General features: G+C 36.0%; 2 protein-coding genes across 3 annotated transcripts in view; both read left to right on the top strand.

Moving 5' to 3' along the window:
- Nucleotides 1–10,154: 10,154 nt before the first annotated feature.
- Nucleotides 10,155–21,868, top strand: part of LOC126830089 (B-cell receptor CD22) — a 44,377-nt gene continuing 32,663 nt past the window's right edge. Inside the window, exon 1 of one of the 2 annotated variants that reach the window (XM_050560353.2) lies at nt 10,155–10,376. The gene's annotated coding sequence lies outside the window, so the exon portion shown is untranslated. The remainder of the gene's footprint in view (nt 10,377–21,868) is intronic. The other variant, XM_050560352.2, reaches the window with a different exon arrangement.
- On the top strand, nt 11,757–20,065 carry LOC130014006 (uncharacterized). The gene is made up of 6 exons (XM_056102727.1): nt 11,757–11,999; nt 12,440–12,505; nt 15,562–15,834; nt 16,197–16,526; nt 17,060–17,179; nt 18,062–20,065. Exons 1-6 carry the CDS (start codon nt 11,849–11,851, stop codon nt 18,463–18,465), a joined length of 1,344 nt encoding a protein of 447 aa, XP_055958702.1. The 5' UTR covers nt 11,757–11,848; the 3' UTR covers nt 18,466–20,065.

The following is a 21,868-nucleotide window of genomic DNA, read 5'->3' as shown; positions in this document are numbered from 1 at the left end:
GTACCGTTGCTACGATTATGAACGATCTACGCTATACATTCATGGCTTCGCTCAGAATAAAGTAATTTGAATGAAATCTTCAGTATATTCATTTTTCATTAATTTGAACTATTATAGCAAGAATCGTTAGTTCTTTATCTAAATCTTACATGTATCTTTACGTAAATATCCTTTTTATGAAAATTTACTTTGCTGCTTTCGTTGATGTTTATTCAGTTACATCATGCAACAGCCACATTGATAATTAGTAAAGTATCCGAATTAGTAAACTTCCTTCGATCCTTGAAATATCGTTTAAATAGAAAATCACTAAATACCTTATATTCTTCCTTCGTTCTGCCGCACATTAATTATGCCGATGTTATCTGGGACGGGTACACTGACCACTTATGTGATAATCTCGAATACCTTCAGCTTCACGCACTACGCACCATTTGTGGAACAGTTAAGGGCACCAGCCATGTTTCTCTTCACCCAAAGAAAGACGAACTCGACACAAATTAAAACTACTATTCAAAATTATCAATAACCTAACCCCTCCTAATCTGAAGAATCTCATAAATCCTGAACCAACAAATAAATATTCCCTTCGGAACGAAGATGAAATAAAATAAATTCGATGTAATACTAAAATCATTTATCCCATCCGGTATGAGAGAGTGGAAAAAACTTTAGAATTCTCCGACCATCTCTCCAAATCAGATATAAAAGTTGCTCCCTTTTACTATAGCGGTCAGCGGAAGCTCCAAATAATCCATAGTAAACTAAGACTCTGGTGCTCTGACCTGCAGAGTCACAAATTCCTTACAAAGTTGCTCCCTTTTACTATAACGGTCAGTGGAAGATCCACATAATCCATAGTAAACTAAGACTCTGGTGCTTTGACCCGCAGAGTGACAAATTCCTTAGACATGTCGCTAACAGTCCCGCGTATCTCTGCAGTCATATATTTGAAGATCCCGATCACTACCTCCTGCGATGTTCTTTACATTCAAATGAACGAAGGGAAACCCTAGACAAACTACAACACTCATGATTTTAAAAACATATACTGTCTCATATTCCGCTCGACAACCTCAACCTAGATGTACAATAACATGTCAAACAGGTATTAATCTCGATCAAATGGTATTTTATTTTCAATTTTATGCGTAACTTTGGCTTGTTTCTCTAATGTTGTTTATTAACAAATGTATGCTTGTGTATGCAAAACTAAAACCTATTATATATATATACTGTACATTTTCATACATTTTATTATATTTATATAATATGTGCTTATTTTGACATTTTAACTATGTATATACAACCATTTGCGTTAATATATATTATGTATATATATATTATTTAGGGAGAGGAGTTGTTAAAAAAAATTTTAAGACAGCGTGGTTGAATCGAATAATTGTTTTATATATTTGTCAGATTTTTCCATTTTTTGAGGAAGATGTGATGAAGATTAGATTAGTTAACTATAGGTGTTACTCTAAGGTTTCATTTAATTTTTACTTACTTTCTGTTATTATTATTACGTATTTCGTTTATTTCTATTTTTCCTAACACAGTCTTAGATTAATCCCACATATGAAGGGTAATTTATGTCAATAGTTATAATTCATTGACTTGATTTCTGCTTTATAAAACTGCCTTTTGTCAATTGGAAAATAATCGAAGTCTCCCTCTCTCACTATTGAGTCAGGGATTGCAGTTTTGTTTTTATACGCCCACATTGAAATGTGGTCGTATATTGTTGTCACCCCCGTCCGTCCGTCCGTCCGTCCGGCGTCCAGAATTGACTTTAAATTTATATAGTGTTTAAGGTCATGAGATAAAGAAGCCTATTGATTTTCAGCGATTTCCGATAATTACTGCCAGAGTTATGGCCCTTGATCACTTTGAAAAATCTTGTGGATGCTTTAGAGGCTAAAGTTGATATCTGATTGACTTTAAATTTGTACACAGTGTTTACGGTTGTGAGACGAAGAAGTCCAGTGATTTTCAATGATTTCCGATAATTACTGCCAGAGTTATGGCCCTTGATTACTTTGAAAAATCTTGTGAATGCTCTAGAGACCAAGGTTATCATCCGATTGACTTTAGATTGATACACAGAGTTTAAGGTCTTGAGACGAACAAGTATATTGATTTTCAATGAAGTTTGATAACTGGAATCAGCTAAATCCATGATATTAAATGTTTCGTATACTAAACATTAGCATGGGACAGAACTAATTAATCTGATAATTAGTTAATGAGTTGTTGCTCTTTATCAGATTTTAGTGTGTTATAAATGTTTCATTACCGACAATAGAAAAAATGTGTGACAACTCTTAGCTGCTGTGGGCGTATCTTTCGTTGCTTGGCAACCTATCTTTTTAAATGTGGTTTTTATTATTATTATTATTATTATTATTATGGTGTATTTATATAGCGCATCTTTCACCTAAGTGCCCAGATGCTCTTTACAAACTTAAAAAAGATAAAATAAATAAGAATAAAAAATACATGTAAATAGTCAAAGGCAAAAATAAGAATATATAAAAATTACTGAACCAAAATGGAAATATAAAAACAACTAAGTTAAGAATTTGGATAAAAAGACTGTATCACAGTTAATAAAAGGCTTTGGTAAATTCTATAAGTTATTGGGAGCCAATGGAGATTAAACAGTATTGGAGTTATATGGTCATATCTAGAACAGTCTGAGATGAGACGAGCCGCTGAATTTTGTAGTTTTTGTGGTCTGTCCAACGATTTATTTGGAACACCTGACAGCAATGAATTAAAAATTATCTAGTCTAGAGATAACTAGGGCTTGTATAAGTGTTTTTGTTGCATCAATTGTTATAAACTTCTTAATTTTGGCAATGTTCCTCAAATGAAAGTAGCCAACTTTACACACATTGTTAATCTGGGACTCCATATTCATGTTAGAATCGAAAATTACACCAATGTTCGGGCTGCAGTAGAATTAGCGATGGATGACTCACCAACACGAACAGAAAGATCACCATCTAGCTTTGAGAGGTTGTGTTTTGAACCAATTACCAAGTACTCAGTTTTGTCATCGTTAAGTTTAAGGAAATTCTGCGACATCCAGAGTTTTATATCATCTATACATTTTTCAATATTAATAGTTTAAAACTGTCGGGATCTGATGGCTTGAAGGAAATATACAGTTGGGTGTCGTCAGCGTAAAAGTGAAATTCAAGTCCGAATTTGCGAACCAGAACGCCTAGTGGGGATGTATACAGACTGAACAGTATAGGCCCTAGCACTGACCTTTGCGGAACTCCAAATTGAAGCAAGGATTCAGCAGAAGAGCTGTTTCCAACCAGAACCCTTTGTGTTCTATTGCTGATGTATGATTGGATGAGGTGCAGTGCATTGTCTTTTATTCCAAAGTCCGTTTCAAACCGGTCTAACAGAATATGGTGATCCACTGTGTCGAAGGCGGCTGATAGGTCTAACAGTATCAGTAAAACACAGTTATGATTATCCATAGTTGTGTGAATATCATTATGAACTCTTAGTAATGCCGTTTCAGTGCTATGGTTCTTCCTGTATGCACCCTGAAGACGGCTGATAGGTCTAACAGTATCAGTAAAACACAGTTATGATTATCCATAGATGTGTGAATATCATTATGAACTCTTAGTAATGCCGTTTCAGTGCTATGGTTCTTCCTGTATGCACTCTGAAAAGATTCCAGTAGATCGTGATCCCTTATATGAGATGATATTTGTTTAGAAATAACACGTTCCAGGACTTTGGATACAAAACTTAAGTTTGACACGGGCCTATAATTTTTCTCAATTTCGGGGTCTAATGTTTTCTTCTTAATAAGTGTAAATATTATAGCTGCCTTAAAGATATCTGGAAAAACATTTTCCCGAATTGAAGAGTTGATAATGTTGGTGATGACACTGATTAATGCTGGTAGACAATCCTTCAAAAACTTGGTAGGGATTGGATCTAATGGACACGATTTTGAGGAACAGCTTAGGATTAACTTCGACAATTCGGATTCACTAACATTATTAAAGAAAGTAAGTGGAGGAGGAAAAGACAATGGTGTTACTGCAGGGGTTATCTCCTCTTTATCCAATTTTGATGAAAGGTCGTCTCGAATTGTGGATATTTTGGTCAGAAAGTACGACGAAAACTTATCGGCAAGTTGTTGATCATTGTCAGAATTTGGCAGAATTGTTGCTCCATAGTTGTGATTTGATAATGAATTAGAAACACGAAATATTTCCTTGACCTTATTACTACTGTTTTGTATTTTATTAGAGTAGTAGGATTGTTTCGCATCTACTATAACTTGAAAGTTTTGTGATTTTTAACTGCATATCTGTTTGTTATCCTCGATTTGTAAAGTTTCACAAATCGCTAAAAATTGTTTAAAGGTTTAACACTAATTTACTGGCTATGACAATGGCGATGCTAATGTTTTGCATTTTGTTTTTTGTTTTCAAAGGTGGTTTTAAAAGTTTTGTGATTTTTAACTGCATATGTGTTTGTTATCCTCAATTTGTAAAGTTTCACAATTCGCTAAGAATTGTTTAAAGGTTTAACACTAATTTACTTGCTATGACAACGACGATGCTACTGTTTTGCATTTTATATTGATATTATTATTATTATTCATATAATTATCATTTTTATACGCCCACATTTTCATGTGGACGTATATTGTCGCCGCCCCTGTCCGTCCGTCTGTCCGTCCACAATTTGTTTGTGGACACTCTACAGGTCACAATTCTTATCCGATTTTGACGAAACTTGAAATATAGGGTTATCTCCAAAGGATCTTGGTTCCTTTCGATATCGGCATTTATAAGATCGAAACTTCGTGGATTATGACCCCTGATTGTACGAAAAATCACGATTTTGATTGAACTTGAAATACATGTTTATAACCCAAACATCTTGGTTCCTTTCGATATTTGCGCATATCAGATCGTAACTTCCTGAATTATGGCCCCTGATTGTAAGAAAAATCGCGTTTTTAGCTTGTGGTCCATCTAGAGGTTACAATTATTATCCGATTCAAAACACCGTTTGAATATATCACCGTTACACCTTAATGGTGGTTGAGTTCAAATTTCGTGCAAATCGGACCAAAACTGCCGGACAAATGGCCGCTAATGTTTTTTGGGGTAAAATATCAACATACCATGCTTATTTCATTATATAGAAACATAGTATATAATAATTTCATCTTTTGCTTACTTTTAAACTTTTATTTTCATATAGTGGTTTTGTTTTCAAGTAAAGACTGCTCAAGCTCACCAGATTTGTTATTTTACTATTATTCGAATGTCTGCTGGTTCACAACCATGTAGATCGCCGTTTCCTTCAGTAGTGCTGGAATCAAACAATTTAGACATGGATCCACCGCACATAACGACTATGGCTCAGTAACTCATTGGTCAAAAGGATTCCTAACAAAAAATAAGCAACAATATAGAAAAATGAAGATACAAGAGAAGTTTATTATTATTATGATAATATTACAATTTGTATATTTTGGCTATGAATTAATTACCTGCAATTTAATCAAATACACTTTTATAGAATAATAATTACTATGGTTTACTTCACTGCGACGTTTCCACAACGGGGGGGGGGGGGTAACGTTCTATTCTTTGGAACCTTATATACACTCATATTACATTAATATGTAAAATCACATATTAATGTAATATGAGTGTATATATAGTAATTTACACCCTTTTAAAAAATGTTATTGTAACTTATAATCAATTAGTTCGGTGAAAGATGCGAACAGTCCAAATTTAACGACATTCGTTTGTGCTTGGTTAGTCCATCCAACATTTGTTTTTTATTATTATTATTTTGTCGTTCGTCAATCAACCATATCTAATTACTTCCGCGTTGTAATCTTGGGTATGCTTTCCTCTTTTCATTACTAACTGTGCTCGAAAACATTACATCCGTAGTATTTCTGAAACGTTCACTCAAAGTTGATATGCGGATGCCATATTTTTACGGTTAGATAACAACATCAATATTGATTGAAATGGAGCAAATTTGAATTCTAATCCGTGTTTTTAATTTCTAATATAAAAAGTAAGAAGTTGGGCTCCTTTAAATGAGAAATACATTTGACACACTTTACTGCATGGTCTAGTCAATGACCTTGGATATAAAAATACTTGTAACGAAAGAAAACAAACAACTATTCAACCTAACATGTATTTTGACAGTGAAAGGCCCCTTTTCCTAAATTATTCCTTTATTAAATGACTAATACGAAACTAAACTAAATATTCATACTATATTTAAATACAACAAATCAAGTCGTGATATATTTGAGTGATATACGATAGCGGAATAACAATGCGTTATAATTTCGGAAAAAAATATCAAAAGTATGTTTGTTAAAAATAATAATACCTGTGTTTGCAGTCTCGGAAAATCAAGGAAACACAGTAAAGATCGAAAAGTTCCTGTGGATTTTCCAGGTCAGTTTATAGTCGTTCGGATAGAACGTTAACCCGAGGTCCCGTGTACACATTGACTCTTACGAAAAATAACCCCTGACATCTGAGTAGACCGTAGTACCGCTGTCTGGGGGGGGGGGGGGGGGTAAAATTTACTTCGTAGTAAAACGCTCGCTTGCAAACCAGGATGTTTGTAGTTTGCTCAGGCTATTGACAGAGAAAGTTCATTCGTATGGGACGAACAACTGAAGTATCGTTCACACTTTGGTGTGCACGTAAAAGAACCCTTGACTGTTGAAATTAGAAATAAAATAAGAGCAGGTCGTAGTGTGGCTGTCCCGGGCAAAATTGCCCGTATGACAGACTGTTTCACGTTTCCACGTATTAATTATAGCTCAGTTGGAGGAGAACAGTAGGACGTTAAACCCCATTTCATTTCAGTTGATGTGTTTCTGTTTATCTTTCAAACAACATAAAAATTGTTTTAGATTAGTAAGTGAGGGGTGTACGCCTTTCACTGTAATACTAGAAGTTACAAACTTTGTCCTGCTGATTCATTGAGTGAACGAAGCCGTACTAGTTCAGTATTGGATTTATCCGTGAACTTACTAAGCTAATCTTTCCATAATTTTATTTTCTCTGGTTAGACATGTTTAGTGTGCAAAATATGAACTTGCCCCAATATGTTTAAAATACAGATCTTTATTTCGTTTCATGTTTAGTACCCTGGATGTCTTCGACTACATGACGATCTGACCCGTTGTTGGTCAGGTGTCATTCGAGCGACGTTCCACCCTATAAAAAATGTATGACGACACTGCTTCTAATATTTGGGACTCATTAAGTCGCATCGCTGTCATCCTTATCAGTGATTGTAGCGGCCTAGCGAAAATTCACTACTGATCAGTGTCCTCGCCTACGTCTATTTGCTATTTGTGCGGACGTATTTTAATATCAGCTATCCGAAACTTTGAAGAGGAAAACATCATATTATTTAAAAATAAAAACGTCCTTATATCTTAATACCTTGACCGACATGTGAACAGTACAAATTTTTTAACCCTTTTTTGATTGGTCATAAAAAAAACACCACATAAATTAATACTAACATCAGCTATAGCAATGACTCAATAGTCCATTTTCGTTTTTAAAAAACAAAGTTATGAGATATGATATCTGGCTCATACAGGACTGTTGTTTCTATTTCTCAATTGTCGAAAAATGAAAAAAGGCAAGATGGTGTTAAATAACTCATATGTTTTCGTGTTGATCTATACTGTGAATTCAGGTACGTTTATCTTTAAAACATCATGTTTATAACTATATAATTATATGCATAACATATAATAGGGTAAATATATCTTTTATATCTTGTGTTTATAACATATTAAAGGGTAATGAAATGAAAAGAAATGGGGTTTAACGTCCTACTGTTCTTCTCAGACTAAATAAAGGGTAAATATATATAAATAAGTCTTAGGTTTATAACATAATGAAGGGTTAATATATAATTTATCATGTCTATAACATATTGTCATAAGAAAGTTTAAATATATCTTATATGACATGTTTATAAATGTATAATTATTATATATGTTATATCATGTTTATAACATCAAACTATGCGTTAAAGATGAATTGTATGCTACTTGCATCTAACATAATTATGGCAAACAGACTGCATATATCTAGCATACGACGTATATATACTGCATATACCTATTCTAGAATATGAATTATATACATGTACTTCATGTATCCAAAATAGGATCATGTATCTAACACAAGATATGCCGTATATACCGCTTGTTCGATCTCTGCGTTGGCCGAGAAAGTTCATCGGGATTTTCCGGCGTGGTTTTCCCTTTTCAGTGTAGGACAGAGGGCCCGGCAAGGGACAACGTATAGTCGTTCGGGTGGGACAAAAAAAAACAAGGTTCCGTGTACACATTGATGTGCGCCTAAAAGAACCATTGGCATGTGGAATTTTAAAATTTGTAGTCCATATTGCAGCTGGCCGGGCAAACTTCCTTCATTGTTCGCTGCATGGCGTATGTCCGTCTTCATTAGCCCAGTAGGAGCAGCAGAACAGTAGGACTTTAAACCCTTGTCCATTTCATGTCAAAATATGATATGACTTATTAAACTAGGGCGTTTCACGTTTCAACTTTTTCGACACCAATTCTGAAAGATTTTCTGTACTGTCTATTACGTATTCTGATGCTTCTTCACCTCCATAGCTTCTCAACACCATTAAACCTTGCAGAACCCTTCGATCACAATCAGACAACCTTTTAATTAAACCATTTTCGAAAACCAACTCCGGTGATAGATCTTTCACGGTCGGTATTTCGAAGTTATGGAATTCAATATCAAACGAAACCAAAAGCGCAAATTCTATTAAAGGTTTTAAAAAGAATCCCAAAACCGAACTTTTTAATCAAATATACAACTGATTGAATACGGTTCTAGCTGTGTTTGTGTCAGGATTTACCATGTGTACTAAAAAATGTTCTCTGTTTTTTGTTTATGTCTTTTTTATGGATTAATGTGTTGTGATTGTTGTAATTTTATATAAGTTGTACTTATGTAGAGCACCCGAGAGCAGCTCGCTGATTTGAATTGTCGGCGCTATATGAATTAATTATTCTTCTTATTATTATTATTATCAATCCAACCTGGCTATGTGTCCTACGTTTCCATTAGGGCCCCATATTATCACTACAAAGTTTCAGAATTTTCCCGTCAAAATTGGTGGAATGTCGCCATTTTGAATTTTCCCACCAAAGTGGCCTACAGATCGCTAATGAATTCCTCGTTGACTTTAATGTTAATTCTCGTCTCTTAGATCGACACTAACATTTTCCCAAATTTTTGTTGGGTAGAACGCTTTCTACCACAGATGGAGCAACATGTGGCAACCTCTTGCTCAAAAGCACGTATGAGGTTCATCATGGAAAACGTGGGATACACAAACTGGAAGTAAAGGCAATTAAACATGCAATTTTCCACCCCACATTTCAACCTAACCAAGCTCTCAACTCTCGTATCCTTCTGCCTCAAAATCATGAATATTCACCAAAGCCTGGCAGAAAATGTATTTTCACACTCTTTTCTTCGATTCTACACCAAAAATCAACAAAGATAAAATAATAAAATATTGTGGCCACATATATTAGCAGGAAGCATTATATTTATCGTTGAAGCTTGTGAAAAAAATACAATTTGGGTTGGAAAATTCAAAATGTCGACACGCCTAATTTTAGCTAGACCATTATGAAACTTTGTAGTAATAATTTGGGGTCCCAAACACATAGATAGCCGGGTTGGGTTATTCGAAAGAGTTGAAGTTATATACCGGCATATTCCGTACATGCGACATATCTTTAACATAGGATATGACTTATACATAATAGGTTAACTGTATATCGTATAACATGCATGTTTTCTATGACATGATCATAATATCGAAAACTTTGATAAACAGTTCTTAATAAGAGCATGTAACGCACATAGCCTATGATGTATAAAAGAAAGTAGCATTTGTTTATTAAATATAATACATATCCTCCTACATTTCAGTTTTATCCTGTGATGTTACTGACACTGAAATAACACAACAACATAAACAGGCCGAACTGTCTTTTAAATTAAATAAAATAACTGATGTGGACAATATTTATGAAATACAGAAACCTGGTGGTAATATTCTGTACCTAGGTTCGCCTGGCCAGTTCAAACTTTTAACCAGGTGGATAAATGAATCCAAGAGAATCAATGAAACAGTCAACAATATAACCCTATTTTCATTTCAACTGGAGGATGTAACGTCACACGATGCTGGTGTATATTGTTGTACATCTGGGGGAATTAAAGTACCTGGTTGTGGTGTAAAACTCATAGTTACAGGTAAATACTCTTATTACGGTGGCTAGCCTGGAGGTCGGGTGTTCGATCCCTGCATTTGCCGAGAAAGTTCATCCAGATTTTTCGGCGTGGTTCCTCCTTGTCTGTGATGCAGGACGGAGGGTCTGACAATGACAGATGTCTAGTCGTTCGGATGGGACGAAAAACCGAGGTCCCGTGTACACATTGGCGTGCGCTTAAAAGATCCCTTGACAGTTGGAATTCGGTATAAGAGTAGGCCGTAGTGCCGCTGTCCTTGCGAAATTCCCCTCATACTACACTGTATGACGTATGCCCATCTTCATTAGCCAAGCAATGAACAGTAGGACGTTAACCTCATTTCATTTTATTTCATTTCTTATTACGTTAGATAGTTACCACAGTTACGGTAAATAATGTTCTTAAAGTAGATAGGTATCATAGTTACAGGTAAATGGTGTTATTACTGTAGATAATTGCCATAGTTACAGGTAAATAATGTTATTATTGTAGATAATTGCCATAGTTACAGGTAAATAATGTTATTATTGTAGAAAGGGTTAACTGATATTTACCGGTTATTTATGTTATTATTGTTGAGTAGATTATAATATTAAAGAGATTGCTGTTCTTGCGAAAATAGTTCCAAAATAGATAGTGGAAAATGAATATTTTGAAAATTTCATTTAAATTACTTTATACTCATGGGCTTGGAGTCATGACTGTGTGAAGATAAGACACCAATATGAACGGTTAACGAAGAAGTGGTGCGGATGGTCTAAAATACCAAGCATCCGATAGTATTATGTAGTTGTACAAATAATGATTTTTATATCACTTGTAGTCAGAAAAAATGACCTGCAATAGACAGATTTAAAGATGCATTATGGGAGATTCGATAATGATTTGGCAGTTCTCAATATAATAATTAAAAACTAAATAACGTAAAGGCAATTTGCTGAAAATTTTATTCAAATTGATCCACTATGAACCGAGAACTAAGCGAATGAATTTTCTGCCTAGCCTCGGTCATCTTTACTAAAGTCAGTACGATAAACATCATAGTCTCGATTATCAATTTTAATGGTTTAATCGAGAAGGAAAGTTATGCAGTAAATCGGCTCACAATCCACTTAAGATCGCAGGCTAGCGATGCCATCTAGAGATGATTATGGTCTGGATAAGTTAATTAATGTCTAATTAATAAATTAGATAACATTTCAGGCCTAAAGAAAGACCTGCAATAGACAGATTTAGCTCTTGCATAATGTATGTTTAACTTTATTATGTTTATATTTGTGTACGTTTGCGATATATCCGTGAACAAACTGGCTGATGAAATGTTTCTTTAATTTATTACGGATAAACCAAGTATTAGATTATCTGCACCACCAGAACAGCTAGTTCTACAACTAGTGAATGACAAATTATTAGGGGAGCTAACTCTGACTTGTAACGCTATATCTACAACTAAACCAGTTGATCACTATTTACCTATGATGTATATATGGTTTAAACATGGTATATATTATGATAATGGTAGTATACTGCAAGATAGAGATGTTGATATAAATGATAAAGGAGATGATATAATCTGTATAGCTACAGATGACCCTCATTGTAAAACTGGTTCTACATTAAACACAAGTAGGTTCCCTATCTCCTAATATACCTATTCTAGGTCTCACTGTGTTGTCTTTGGCTAGGTCGTAGTTCAGTGTGTTTATGTAAACGGTTTGGTCAACCTGGCGTATACAACGGATGTCTCATTTAGAAACAAATTATCGGTAATAACTATGTCAGTACCGGACTCGGCCTACAACCTCCCTTGTGTGTGAATCTTAATATGTCTTCTATTTGATTAATCTTATATCCATAGTCTTATTGGCACGACCAATTTCTACCTTATACATTTGTGGGTTAAATTTGAAGACATATTACCGTGGTGACCAATTTCACAAACAATTAACCTTTATATTCGACATATTACTATGGTTTCTACGCAATATATTTCTCGGATAGACGTCATCGTGTACACATTGATTATTCAAGTACTGAATTTTTGTTTTTTGTTTAAATATTATCAGTTATCGGGAATACAAGATGTAAGGATGTTCTGGGTTTCTCAGATAGTTTTATTCTACAACCAGAATGTGAGTAGACAATTTTAAACTTTTAATTTTATTCCATTTGCTATAATTGTCATATACCTTACATGTGTCACTTAGCGTTCTACTTCCGCGCCGTATACAAACAATAGTACTTTGGGTAACAACACAATTAACTTTAGTTGGGTAGTTATCTAAAATATCGGATGTGCCATATGATACAATATTAAAGATACATTTTGTAAGAGCTAAAGATGCCTGATGTAGATCATTACTTAGACATTTATTCACATGACAAGCCCATAGTAAACTCTCTAGACCATAAACCGGTTTAGATTTTTAACGGATTTATTGCACGTTAATAATTTAATTAAAAAATGAAAAATCGAGACTTTGTTCATTATCAAGACAACGGTAGCAATGACAATCGGAACTACACTGCTTTTCTGACGCTCAGACTGAAGTAATTTGACTAAAATTGTCAACTTATTCCCATTTCATTATCTATTTTGTAACTATTACATTGTATAGCCCGGAACTGTCATCTATTTATAAGAAGCTAAACCGTACATAATACATCTTTAAACCATGACGATAATAATTATATTACAGATGGGCAATATCGTACAACATTAAACTATAAATATATTACTGATGGACCATACAATACAACATTAAACTATGATGATAAAACACTATAAATATATTGCAGATGGGCCATACGATACAACATTATACTATGATGATAAAACACTATAAATATATTACAGATGGACCACATGATACAACAGTATACTATGGTGATTAAACACTATAAATATACATGTATTACAAAATTACAAACTAAGTCATTTCGGGACAAACAAATGATTCAATTTTATTTCAATAATTCGCTTACGCGTAAGGGTATTTAACATTGGGAGGAAACTGGAGGACCCAGAAAAAACCCACGAGATTGGACAGGAGATTCTACTCCTTCTCACGTCAGGCGATACGTTTCAAGTCAGTAGCTTGAAGCGTATATATGGTATTAGTGTCAGTGGCCTGTGGCACGAAGTAACAGTATATTGTCGCATACATAATATATTATGTCAACGCTTGGGCGATATAATATATTATGTCAACGCTTGGAACTAGGATGGAGGTGACTAGGCATGAACTTGCAACGATAGATTTAATTGGCGCTTTGATAACCAATGAATGCTTTGGAGACATATTTTGGCGGTATTTTCCATCATGGAATCGGTAAGTTTCGATTGTTTTTTTCTTTTCTGTTTTTTCTCTCTTTTCTGTGTCCTAACCCTAACCCTAACCCTAATCCGAAAGAAAAGTGCCCTTTTTTGAAATTCTGACATCACAGGTGCCCTTTTTCTGATAAGGATGCCCTCTTTTATTTACAGGGACACTTTCTATTGTTAAGGGGGTGGACCGGTCCCCATGGTCCAACCCCTGGATCCGCTCTGATGACGCGTACATTCCACTGAGTCTACAGGTCTAATATGCTAACACGCTTGGAGCGTCAACACAATATATTATGTCGCCCAAGCGTTGACATAATATATTATGTATGCGACAATATACTGTTACTTCGTGCCACAAGCCACTGACACTAATACCATATATACGCTTCAAGCTACTGACTTGAAACGTGCAGGGTGCTCACGTACAACTGGGGAATCATTTCGGGACTAACAAATGATTCAATTTTATTTCAATAATTCGCTTACGCGTAAGGGTCTTTAACAGTGGGAGGAAACCGGAGGACCCAGAGATTGGACAGGAGATTCTACTCCTTGTCACGTACAACTGGGGAATTGAAACCACGCCAGTTGACTCAGTGACAGACCTTATGATGCAACCGAACGCGCGAACCATTTGCCCCCCCCCCCTCCCCATGTGGATAAACAATATAAATAGATTACAGATGGACCATATGATACAATACTATACTATTGTGATAATAAAAATATACCTAATTTAATATGCCCAGTCATCAAATTTATCATATGTAAGTAATTTAATGCATATAATTATATAGTATCCATATATATAGTATGTAAACATATTACTGACTCATCTATCTATCTTATATACTAATATTTGTGACTGTCGTTTGTCTGTCTGTCTGTCTGTCTGTTCTGGGTTGGCGGCTACACTAGGTCTGCCCCGAGTCTGAAATTTGGGGTATAGGGGTAGCTCGGATCGGGGAGTAACATAGGCCAGGTGGCGTTAGTCTACCACTTCCGGTTTCGGAGTTATGACCCCCGACCGAAGCCGGTCTGTTCGGGGTTGGCGGCTACACTAGGTCTGCCCCGAGTCTGAAATTTGGGGTATAGGGGTAGCTCGGACCGGGGAGTAACATAGGCCAGGTGGCGTTAGTCTACCACTTCCGGTTTCGGAGTTATGACCCCGAGCGAAGTCTGTCTGTTCGGGGTTGGCGGCTACATCTGCCCCGAGTCTGAAATTTGGGGTATAGGGGTAGCTCGGACCGGGGAGTAACATAGGCCAGGTGGCGTTAGTCTACCACTTCCGGTTTCGGTGTTATGACCCCCCGAGCGAAGCCGGTCTGTTATGGCTTGGCGGCTACACTAGGTCTGCCCCGATTCTGAAATTTGGGGTATAGGAGTAGCTCGGACCGGGGAGTAACATAGGCCAGGTGACGTTAGTCTACCACTTCCGGTTTCGGAGTTATGACCCCCGAGCGAAGTCTGTTCGGGGTTGGCGGCTACACTAGGTCTGCCCTGAGTCTGAAATTTGGGGTATAGGGGGTAGCTCGGACCGGGGAGTAACATAGGCCAGGTTGGTGACGTTAGTCTACCACATCCGGTTTCGAAGTTATGACCCCCGAGCGAAGCCGGTCTGTTCGGGGTTGGCGGCTACACTACGTCTGCCCCAAGTCTGAAATTTGTGGTATAGGGGTAGCTCGGACCGGGGAGTAGCATAGGCCAGGTGACGTTAGTCTACCACTTCCGGTTTCGGAGTTATGACCCCCGAGCAAAGCCGGGTATCCTGCTAGTTAAGTAATAAAATATTGTTTTACAGATAGGCCATATGATTTTCCCTTTAATCTATGCTGACAAAAAACTATAATTATATTACAGATGGACCATATGATCTACAATTAATCTATAATGATACAAATCTAAAACCTGATGAAGAAATAAAGAAACGTTTAGGAGAAGAATTGTCTGTTAATTGTATGAGTGATTGTAATCCAGCATGTAATATCAGTTGGAATAAAGATGGGAAAATATTGAGTAATAATTCACAACTCAATCTACCAGATCTACAAGAATCCGATAATGGAGTTTATTATTGTGGACTATACAATATACATGGTACCAGATATATATCTTTTATCCTAGATCTACATAGTGAGTAATTCATTGAATATTAACCTACTAAATAATTTCACATATTCAGTTACTCAGTAGGTTTCCTCCAAACTGTCCAACTTTGAATATTAGTGACGGTCTTGTACTGTGACAGACTGTATGTAAAAGGTTGGAATGATTACAGAACAGATACAAATTAAATACTACCAAACCCCACCAATACTGACTGAGTATGTTGAAAAATATTGTATCGATGTTCAGAATCAAGGCGGAAATCTGACACTATGTAGTAGTTTTCAAGGTAGGCATAGAATTGGTTGCCATACATATCCAAATGCTACTAATAGTATAATATAATGTATGTAATGGTTTAATGTTTTAACTTTAATTTACGTTTACAGTATTGACAGACCCTGATTGTTGTCCACCAGCAGAAAACTCAATGTCAAGTGATGACGTCGCTTTAGTTGACATTGGCGAAAGGATAATGGTAGTAAGGGAGATAACTGGGTATCCTAAACCTTCAATAGAAATGGAATCGATGATATTACCAGTAGGGATTAGCCGTCATTACCGATATATAAATTATACCCTGGTTAATACATCTAAACCCCATCATTATAATCTTAGTCTTTCTGTATATGTTGTTACCAAGCATTACATTGGTAAATATTGTATTTACTTAAAGAACAAGTATGGAGTCGTGCATGTTTGCCACACACTAATGCAGGGTTCGTATATATATTATTATTATTACAGAGCTATTCGATAATAGCCTAATTCGCGATTATACATGAGCAGTTGGGGAAACCGAAACACCAGGAGGCAGGCAACCCCACTTGCAAATGTTGGATCGAAACCACCCCACTTGACCTAAAGTCAGACCTTAGGATCTAAGGCGCTTGGGAGTGGTCCCGACCTTTAATCACATGACTACCTGCAATCACGCTAGACGGGCTTGCATTTAAACAATGGGAGAAGGATCAAAATATATGTCACTTGAAGACACTGTATACCTAACATAACCCACCAACAAACCTTGAAGTATCAAAAGGAATATGAGAAGTGTACCATTTGAATCTGTGAAGAGAACTATATACTATAAATATATAACTATCGCATCATATACCGTCTAACTCCCCTATACCCACACAGAACAATAATCACATAAACCCAACGCTCAAGACAGACGTTCTGAAAATAAAAGGAATCTTTTCCGGATTTAGCAAGTATTTTTAAACAAAAGGTTACTTTTTTATTACAGCTACCAATGGTGTGATAAATACTTCGACTGGAATTAGTATTGTCCTTTCTATTATTGAACCATTACTATTAATAACTGCCTTTATAATTGGTTTAGTTTTTGTCAAGAAATGTTTTAATAGTAAGTTATATATATTTTATAGAACAAAGTGCCATTCAAACATGAAGTCCGACAATTCTTATCTGTGCAAAACAGACGATCTGCATTTAAGACTATTACTGACATGAAATGTAATGAAATAAAACGGGGTTTAACGTCCTACTGTATTCTTCTACTGGGATAATGAAAATGAAGACGGCCGTACGCCATGCAGTGTTCTATAGGGAAACTCTTATTTCGAATTCCAACTGTTAATGTGTATACGACACCTCGGTTTTTGGGCCCACCCGAACGACTATACGTTGTCTCTTACCAGGCCCACCATCCCACGCCACTGACGAGGCGAAACTGCGCCTGAAAATACCTATGAACTTTCTCTTCTAATGCACGGATCGAACAAGGGACCTCCAAGATTAATTCATCTTGGAGTTACCACTTTCCACGATTGACAAATACTTATCATATTAATCACCCGGCAAATATTGATATAATTCAAACATTTTACAGGCATGGCCCTCAATACAAGAACCATTCCTCTTGAACATCATTATGACCAAGTTGCCATGCGGTTTAACGTCCCATGTTTTCTTCTACTGAGCTAATGAAGACGGGCATACGCCATGCAGTGTTCTATGGGGGAAACTTTGTCCCGTACCAGCCCTCCGTCCCACGCCAATGACATGGCGAGACCACGCCGGAAAATTCCGATTAAATATCTCAGCCAGGGCACGGATCCAACAGGGGAACTCCAGGTTAGCGAGTCCACGTCGTACTCACTGAGACCACTAGTATCACCTAAAGTTTAATTCACCCTGGAGTTACTACCACTTTCCACGATTGACAATTTAATACTTACCTTAATAATCGCCTGGCAAATATTGATATAATTCAAACTTTTTACAGAGATGGCTCCCAATACAAGAACCAATCCGCTTGAACATCATTATGAACAAGTTACCATGCAACAGTTTTCTACAGATCTTACTACACTAAATGTGCCTTCTAATAGAACACATTTACGCGACAGGGAATCTGTAATTACTTCTTCAACGCAAAGATCCCCCGAATATGCACGACCAGTTTCATTAATTGTCCATGGACTACCAGATTATGACCAGCAAGAAAATCTAACTGATGTGGTCGAAGATGATGGTGATAATGAAGATTCTGGTGATGATAGTGTTAATGATACCAGTTCAGCTTCCATGTGTATGAACTCTCCCTCATCAGTACCAAATGTCTATGAAAAACTCAATAAAAATACCCGAATCGCACAACTAAATCTATACAAGAAACTTAAATGGTAAACCGCAGAATGGTGACCATACTTCTCCAAAATTCATTTCTACAGCAGAATGTTGACCATAAATCTCCAAAATTCATCCCTACAGCATCCAGGACATTACCATAGAAGACTTTTTAGGGAACTGATGAACTATCAGAATGAAGGCAATAAACAGGACAGCCTGTCTAAACACTCTTCGTTAAACTTCCCACATTAATATATTACTTAAAGCAGCATTAGGCAAGATTGTCTAAAAAGCCAATAGTTCTCGCTATGATAGCTAAAATAATAATGCAAAGGGAATATGTTACAAATTACTTCACTCTGAATCTCACTATCGGCGATACACGTGTAGTCTAGCCTCGATTGTAATTTCTACCGTTGCTACGGTAATAAACAAAGTCTCGATTTAATCCATTTTTACGGTAACCTCATCAATAGCAAAACGTATTTAAATCTATTTAATATCATTGCCATCCTATGACATCGAGAATTAAATATGGTCTTGGCAGGTTAATTAATGTCTAATTAATAATTTATATAACATTTCAGGCCAAAATAAAGAGCTGTCATAGGTAGATTTAGCTCTTTCATAATGTCAGTTTAATGTATATATATTTTTTGTACAGATTAATTCGCTGCTTTTGTTAATGTTTATTCTGTTATATTGTTATATTTTAAGACACCTTTGTGGAATCGAATAATTGTTTTATATGCTTCTCGGATTTTCAAGTTGTATGGCAAGGTGGGTTAATGGTGAAATTTAGATAATTCTAGTTATGATGTAAGTGTTGCTTTATGCTTTGATTTAATTTTTCATTACATTCTGTATAATATATAATTACGTATTTGCTTTATTTCTATTTTTTGAAATGTGGGCGTATTGCGTCGTCACCCTGTACGTCGACGGATATTTTATCAAATTTGGTGTGAAGCATTGTTGTCACGAACCCTGTCTATATTCAACATTCAGTGTACCGTGTTCCAACCGAATTTGAAAATAAAATAGGTTAAAGACCTCACGCGGTGTTCGGCAAAAGTGGGAGGGGTGGTAACTCGGAACGGGAGGCTGCAGAATATGAATATAGATAATATTCGATGATCCAATGCTTCAAGCCAAATATGGAAAAGATCTATTAAAAATTATAGCATTTATCGCATTCACAAGTTTTTCGGAAACTCGGAACGGAAAGTCGCGGAATACTGACTACCCATAGGTTCATCCTCCCATGACCGCAATGCTTCCCACTAAATTGGGAAAACGTCCGATGTAAACAACGCACGTGTTATCGACGACCTACGACGTTACACGTAGAACTTTACTCTTCCGATCAAACTTCTGAATAGTATTGAAGTAAAATGTGGTTGTTTATGTAATTAAGTAAGGATGTAAGTATATTGCTATCAGTGTATGTCGATTTCCTTCAATAAGTGGTCATTAGTATCATTATAGTTCTCTAAACAGGCACATTTAAATGTTTTATGTTTTTTATAAGATATCAATTATACCATGCTAATTTTTTAGAAACCCAATATATAATTATTTCATAATTTTCTTGTTTTGAAACTTTTATTATAGTAGATTTGTTTCAATTAATCAATTAAAGATCGTTCAGACTCGCCATTTGTTGTTTGTTGGCTTACCGCCATCTAGATCGCTGTTTCCTATAGTAGAGTAACGGAATCACACAATAAGACTTTAAAAGTCATGTCATTTTAGAGATTTGCATCTACCACAGCAAGGGAGAACATGATAACTATAGCGCAGTAACCGGTCTGTCAAAATTGATTACATAGGTTTTACAGGCTAGTTCATACAACAGAAATTGCTATTTTTATCATTATGTTGTTAAATATAACAATGAATCTGACCGTGCATCCAACGTGAACTTGCGATTTAATGATTGCCATATATCAGTGTCTCAGCAATTTAATATGGTATATCTTTACGTAGAAATTCTGAGGATACGTACTGCTGCCAACTTTCCAAACGAACTGAGGCACTTTTAGCCAAATTGAGAATATGTATTCCATATTTCAGCAAAAATCTTAGGGAACCGGTATAGCGCATTGAGTAAGATATGTGATTGCTATCTAGAGGTCCCATGTTCGATCAAGGTGTTGGCCGAAAAATATCATGTGGATTTCCCGGTGTGGTTCCCCCATGGCAGTGGTGTAGGACGGAGGGTGTGCATAAGAATTGGTGACGGTTGGAATTCGTATGTTTTCATTACCCCAGTCGGTGTAAAACATTAGGCAATCTGATTAAAATACAGATCTATATTTCGTTTCGTTTTTTTATACTTTCGAGGCTTACCTTAAATGAAGATCTGACCGGTTGTTGCGATAAGTCGCGGGCGGCTTTTGACCCTATCACGTCATACGTTTGATTAACCAATCAGCATTGATATTACTAGTGGATTACTCACAGTTCCATAACAGATCGTTTCATTGGCTAATACCTCACGCCATTCAGAACACGTCAATAATAACAACTCAGATTCTAGTGTATTAAAGACAAGTAAAACAAAATTTTGAACTATAAAAATGAAACGAAATAGGATCTGTGTTTTAATCAGATTAGAACATTAGGACATTAAACCCCATTTGATTTCATTTGCATTTCATTGAACGAGCTCTCTTGGGATATAACGATTGTTTTGGTTGTATCTTTGGGTAAGCCGGTAACGATGCGGACAACATCAAGCTAAACTGGGGTCAACATACACATTCCAAACTTGACATGGGTATTCCAGCTTAGGTTTTATATATGTTTTATAGATTATGTCCAGTGACTTTTTTTTGGGGAGGGGGGGCATCTGAAGTCAGTAGGTAATGTTATTCCGAGATGTTTATTTGATGGGACTAGCATAGCATAACCGATCGAACATGGACGCGAAAGCACAATGCTTACCAAACGCTACTCATGCATTATTTTGGACAATGGTCGACTACGTACATGTATTACTTTCAGTATAATGTCGCGGCTTTCAAATCTCGGACTTACAGTTATGAACTTAAATATTCAACTTAGAATGAGACTTATCCACAGACGATAATATATCGACGATACCACTTCAAATACTAAAACGGCAACCAAATCGTATATGTATCAGGAACACAAGGAATTTTGAAATATACTTTTTATATCAAGCCAGATACAGCATTTACAAGCATAAGTCTACATAAAACAACAAAAAATGTCTTTCATCTCCGACCAGCCAGGAATAGCTTTTGACTTTTATATACCTTAACATCTAGTTATCAATTAGCTGATAGGTTTATAATGCCCAATGACGTACCAAATTGCCCAAATATTAGTTATGGTACTAATATTGACAACAGACATTTAGTCGAAATGCGTCACAGATACAATATCTGTTGGTGACAGATACGTCTTCAAAACATCCTTTTCAACCATTAAT

Source organism: Patella vulgata, chromosome 8, assembly GCF_932274485.2.
Source record: "Patella vulgata chromosome 8, xgPatVulg1.2, whole genome shotgun sequence".
Taxonomy (NCBI): Eukaryota; Metazoa; Mollusca; class Gastropoda; family Patellidae; genus Patella; species Patella vulgata.
The sequence above is the reverse complement of the archived record's forward strand: the minus strand, read 5'-3'. Positions and strand labels throughout refer to the sequence as shown.